Raw genomic sequence first — 6,318 nt, forward strand, 5'->3', positions numbered from 1 at the left:
CTGAAAAAAAAAACAGGATATAAAAGTGATTTATACAGGGAGGGCAGTTGCTGCTGCTGCTGCTGCTGCTGCCACTGTCCTCCACGCTCATTTACATAAGCCCGACTGTCCCATCACTTTAAAGCAGCGCTGCTTTTAGCAGCAGGACGACCGTTTGTTTCTCTGGAGGCACAGAACCTCAGAAACACCACGGCGTCCTTCAGGTGATGGATGATCGGACCTTTCTGGAGCCACGGCTCAGCATGGACTGGAAGTCATTCAGTAGAAATGAATGACCAGGGTTAGGGTTAGGATGCTACTAAAACGATGTGAAATGACTGTATTTTCAGGAAATTCAGAATTTACAAAGCAAGAAAACAGACGTGGGCAAGTTAGAGAAGGAGAGAGAAGATGTCATACAGCGCCTCCAGGTGAGATCATTCCCTTTTTATTTTTTTCTCCTTAATGTCTCAGCCCAGTCTCAACAGGATGCAGACCACAACTCTTCTGGTGTATGAATCTACTTATTTAAAGTCATACTTTATAATTACAAGAATCAATGTACTCCAGTCGCTGTGTAAAAACCACTTGTCCTTGAAGAAGGTGATAATAAGAACTCTTCTATTCATGTTAGAGTGGAAGGAAAACAGTGAGTGATCCAGATGTAAAGATGTGAGCCTCTACCTCTATCATGATGTTAAAACACTTACACTCAACCTGTGTTGAACAAATCCGTTTTCTCTCCCTGACATTTTTATTGTGACTTGAGAGTTTACTTCAAGTCAGAGAAAATTCCACTGACAAAGAGAGGACTAAAAGCCAAAGTTTCATCTTCCGTGTGAACAGAAAAATGATTTTTCCTCTCGTCCCTTGTGGCTCAGATCGGCAGCACTGCTGCAGAGGAGGAAACAAATGGTGTTGGATTTTATTATGTTAATGCAGGAGAATTTACCTGATACATATTCCACGGCCTTGATCAGCTCCTCCATCGTTCTTAGTGGAGGTCTATTTTCATATTTGACCTCTGCTGTCGGAGCAGTCGCTCTCTAATCTGAGTGTCTGGAATATACAACAACGTTACTGCAACGCTGAAGTTTGCAGTACTGCAGTAATAGTTAAAGACTGATAATTATTTAATAATAGTTTTTTTTTCTATAATTAGTTTTTCATTGCAAATAGTTTGAAAATAATGAGTTTTTATTATTTTTTATTGCAAATAGTTTGAAAATAATGAGTTGAAATTTTTTAAATTTTTAAGTAATTTATTTTTATCAGAAACTCTGTATTAAATTCAAACATGAACTTTTTTTTCACTAAATTTTTAAATCACCCAAAAACGTCCACGACATTCAGAGCTGACAGGACTGTTAGCTGTTCAGTCCATGAGTCACGGTCACAGAGAGTCAGAGCTGGAGCCTGGAGAACTTCTTATCAGAACAAATACTCCTCAGTACTATCAGTACTCCTCAGTACTATCAGTACTTCTCAGTACTATCAGTTCTGCTCAGCCCACCTCCAGACACAGACGCCTGACAGACGGAATAAAAGCACTTTACAAAGCCCAGGTGCTTCACTGCCAGTCGTCTGTTCCACTACAACTGTTATTATCACTGAATATTCGTCAGCAGAGACGGCTAGAGAGGAGGAAATTACCGTCCTCTGGTTTGACATCTGGTGCTCCACGACATGCAGTTTTGTAAAACTGTGTTTTTTGAGGAATAAAAAACTGTGGACGCCCATGACGACATGAAAGAAATGGGAAGAAAATGTCAACCCGTAATTGAACGTTTACTAAAAGAGACATGTATCCCGTTTGCAGGACGTGGAGAGGAGAAATGCCGAGCTGGAGGAGCGGGTACAGAGCACCGAAACCACACTGGCCTCCAACCGTGAGGAGCGGGAGCAGGCCGAGGTGGAGGTCCAACGTATCATCAAGGTCCTGGACGTGAAAATCTGCGACCTGAAGGACCTGAGACAGAACTTAGCAAAGCTTGTCGATAAATAACGTGAGCAGAAAGGGGGGAGGGGGGGGGCTGCATCTCCACAGTCAGAGCTTGGGCTCCTCTGTGTGAATCTGGTTTGTGTTGTTTTACTGCTTTAATAAAAGAGGGAGAATCGAATCCTCGCAAAGAACTTTCTGGATCTGCTTAGTTTTGTTTTTTGTTTTTTTTAAATGTTACAATAGTTGAAACATCCGACTGAACACGCCCGTTCACTGTACTTTTCACCTGAGCCTCTGATTTTTGAAGCCATTCACAAATATTTTTACTCACACAAAAATTGTGCATAAAGTAACAGAATATTTTCTCAAACATTGGATGTTTTTGGATCAATTTTTCAGACGACACGGCCCTGTTTTCACCTGCAGTTACCAGAGATCACTTAGAACACGTTATTGGCAGAACACTGCCCCCCTCCTTCCTTTGATGCTATTGCAGTTTAGAAAATTATAATAAAGGTTGTTGTAAATTATGTTGTGATTTATCAAACGAAATATTAAAAAAACACTAAACGCGAGAATCAGTGAGAATGAACTGTTTTACCAAAATTCACGTATATGTTATTTTTAATGTATTTCTATTAATTTTGTATTTTATTCCTTATGACGGACTGTCTTGGATTAATGCAGATCAAGAACTGCTGGAACTAAACAAAGTAGAAGGAAAAATGTTTTAAATTTAAATTAAAAATGTATTAAATTAAATTTAAATTTGATTGAGAAAGAATAGATGTGTAGGAGAAGGAATGTTTAGAAAGTTTTACTAGTGAATGTCTTAACATTACTATTTGTTCAATTTTGTTTGTAGTATGAGTATTGAACATTTTTCAACATAACAAGGGTTTGAGTATTGAACATTTTTCAACATAACAGGGGTTTTTCTGTTTCTGTTTGTAAAATTAAATCCAAAAAATGAGTCATGGACAAAAACAAATCTACATCTTAAACCATTTCCGTGAACAGCAACTCAATGTTGATTCATGGCTGTGGCGACTGTGGAGATGCAGCCGGAGGAGTTGTGTCAGGACAAAGACACGTGGACTTATAGGAGCGTGAATGTAGACGACTTCTGTTCAACATCAACTGCTGCACTTCAGTCACGACATGTTTTTATTTCTGAGTCAACCAGCTCTCCAAAGCACAGCCCTCGTTGACTCATGTGCCATAAGGACGATTGTTTTTCTCTCACTTAACATCACATTTGTTCTGCAGTTTCTTTCATAGAAGACAGAGATACAGCAGTATTCAACAGTCAGTGCTGTCCCTCGAAAACACGGAGGAAAATCTTTGGTCCAACACAGCCCAGCTGTTACAAAACAAACACCAGGGGGCAGACTGTTAAACTCTGGGTACCTCTTAGTGTACCCAGAATATCATCACAAGTGCTCTGCAACATGAACTAACTAGTTGGTTAAGAGTAACTCCTCTGTGCGTTTAATTCGGTTGTTGTGTAAGAGCACGTGTTTAAACGACGTGAGCAGTGAGCGACAGAACAGGAAGCAGCCACTGGTGGTTATCGTCAAACTACGGACACGAGGAGGAAGCCTCGTCTGGACTTGACTTGGTTTCATCAAGAAACCAACCACTTTTTTTTTCAACTGCTACCATACTTGGTGCAACTTCATTTCCATTTACTTTTTTTTTTCAATTTCTACCATACTTGGTGCAACTAGTAAGTGGGAAAGTGGTCAGGCACTGGCTCACGGCCCATGACACTTGTACGCCACACTACGTAGGTTGAACTGCTGTTCACACTGTTTCATAGCTGTTTGCTGTCTGCATGGTAACAGTCAGGCTGCAGTGGCAAAGAAGGAGGAGTGTAACGCCTCAGACGGTGTTGGACCTGCAGGCTGTGCTCCGTGCTCACACAAAACCGCGCTGCTTTTTCACCCTGATGTTGACGAGTCACACCAGAGATTATACCTGATGATGTTTTCAACGCAGTCTCTCTTTTTTTTTTAAATGTTTACAATTTGTTTTGTACGTGTGTGCTATATATTTCTACTTGTACTTTATTTAGCAACACGAGCTTTAGCACAAGGCCACGAGAAGCTGAGGAGCTTAGATAAGTACTGCATGAGCTCTGCAGAAGCCCTGGATTAAATATCTCCCCCTCTCTCTCCCCCTCCTCTCTCCCTCACCTCTCTCTGTTCATTAGCAGTGTGCTACCTCAGACTGCTCAAAGTTGAAAAGCACAACTGCAGCAGTTTTGGCAGACGCCGACTTGTTTGTCTGAATACTCGGTGTGTTATACCTAATACACGCAACTGCTACCGACCTTTGCTTCTAACTCCGGACTTTATCACATAACACTAATTTAGGTACAAAACGTTTCTAGCAACTCCTGAGCCGGAGTTGTCCGAATGATGTAAACATGTCAAATTCATACTAAAGTCATAATAAAATCTGTCTGTATCTGGGACTATGACTTCAAAAGTGTGTGCTTTTCCCTAACCCTCTGACATTTGTTTACACTAGATCTTGTGACGAACCATGACTGTGCTACTGCACCACTGTTTTAGTTGAGATTTTATTATTTTTATTATTTCACTGCATTTCACTGGTGTAAATTACAACCACAACGACTTCTGTCCAAGGTTATTTTGTCTGGTATTTGGTCATTAGGTTTTACTTGAACGCATCACTGAATCAGCAATAAAGTTTTCAGCAGAGACGTCGTTCCCTTGTCAGTGTCATTTTTTAATTAACACCTGTTATTATCAACATTCTACGTCCTGTCTTCAGACACTGACCAAGTGGTGCCATCGGGTGAAGCTGAACAAGTTCTCCAAGCTCTGAACAAAGTGTTTTAATTAAGAAGTTACGCATATACAACAAAATAACAAACAAAGAAAACGACATCTTCACTTGGAGATTTCCAATCTCTAAAGGAGTTTTTTTTTTTTCTTAAATTATTCACACTGCGTACCACCTCTGAAACAGTTTGGCACTGAATGTACCACCAGTACAACCAGCATTTAATTACAGGCGCACAGGGACACGGTGTTCTGCTAAGACAGGCATTGAATGAATAGAATTTATTTCTAAAAAAAGATAATCAGGAAGAATGTTCAATAAAATGAAATACTACAACTGACGCTTCAATTCTGAAACCACACACACACACACACACAGAGAGAGAGAGAGAGAAAGAGAGATGTGTGACCGCTGTGTTAAAGAGCATGAGACACAATTAATACTACAAGAATATCAGGTCCACCCACGTACCACTAGAGGCAGCCAAAGTACCACTACTGGGATGCATACTTTAGTTTGAGAACCATCACCACAGCTTGGAATTAATTTGTTGGAAGTTTGGTTTTTACTAAATGTAATAAATGTTTTGAAAAAAAAAGTGAGTAACAAGTAACATGAGATTATATTTGGAAGGGTCTCAAATCATATGACCAGCACATTTGAAAAAGACCATTTCTAAAAAAGATCATCGACCAAAGGCCCGCTCTACTATGTCATGGCACTAAAATTCCAGATCCACATAACCCTGTAGGATATTAGAAGATTCCCCCACTAACACCTGGAGGCCACCTAAGTACCACCAGTGGGGGCATATGATAGTTTGACAACCACAAGTACCGAAGGTTTGAATTTATTTGCCACAAGAATAAGATTTGACTTTGAATGTGAGAAAGTAAAATTAGAATATATTTAAAATGATCTTGTTTTAATGACTTTGAATGTGAGAAAGTAAAATAATATATTTAAAATAATCTTGTTTTATCAAACTCCAAATTTTGCCGTTGCTTTAGCATTGAGCTTAAAAACACTGAGTTCACAAAAGTTTAAACATTTTGCCAGTAAAAAACAACTTTGTCAGCAATCATAGAACAATTCCATCTGTCCATCTCTACTGTGCTCAAGTGAGAGCTTTTTGAAAGTAAAAGCAGCAGCTGAAGGAAGTAAATGTTGTGACAAATTACAGCTTCACATCTGCAGCTTTTAGGGACAGACAGGACAGATTTAAGATCGTTGTGACCCTTACACTCCCTGAAACTTATTAAAGACCGAGGTCAAACAAATTCTGAAGTCATTCTTAATGAGTCACCTGAAGCAGTTCATTTAACAGGGGATCAGTTTACTGGATAATATGGTCAACCAGCTTTATGAAATCACTGTCTGTTAGAATTACTTGCCAAACTCTTGAAGCATCTTTTTCTGGTGAACAGTAACAGGAGTTCTTGGCAGAATTACGAGACAACGTTTTTTCTTGTAAATAAATTACCCGTACTGAGAATAAACGCGAGATTGGATAACGGTTCAATCTAAAGAATATATTCTCAACTTTTTCTTCTGAAGGACATTAATAAAAACACAACAAACAG

At 39.4% G+C, this 6,318-nt stretch overlaps 1 protein-coding gene across 1 annotated transcript; it reads left to right on the plus strand.

Moving 5' to 3' along the window:
• Positions 1–317: 317 nt before the first annotated feature.
• Positions 318–2,113, plus strand: LOC103394859 (homer protein homolog 3-like; the record flags this gene model as incomplete). Its single annotated transcript, XM_008332313.2, has 2 exons — positions 318–410; positions 1,799–2,113. Coding segments are annotated over 2 exons (279 nt in total), but the record flags the coding sequence as incomplete, so codon positions are not given.
• Positions 2,114–6,318: the final 4,205 nt, after the last annotated feature.

This window comes from Cynoglossus semilaevis, chromosome 2, assembly GCF_000523025.1.
Source record: "Cynoglossus semilaevis isolate Cse_v1.0 chromosome 2, Cse_v1.0, whole genome shotgun sequence".
Taxonomy (NCBI): domain Eukaryota; kingdom Metazoa; phylum Chordata; class Actinopteri; order Pleuronectiformes; family Cynoglossidae; genus Cynoglossus; species Cynoglossus semilaevis.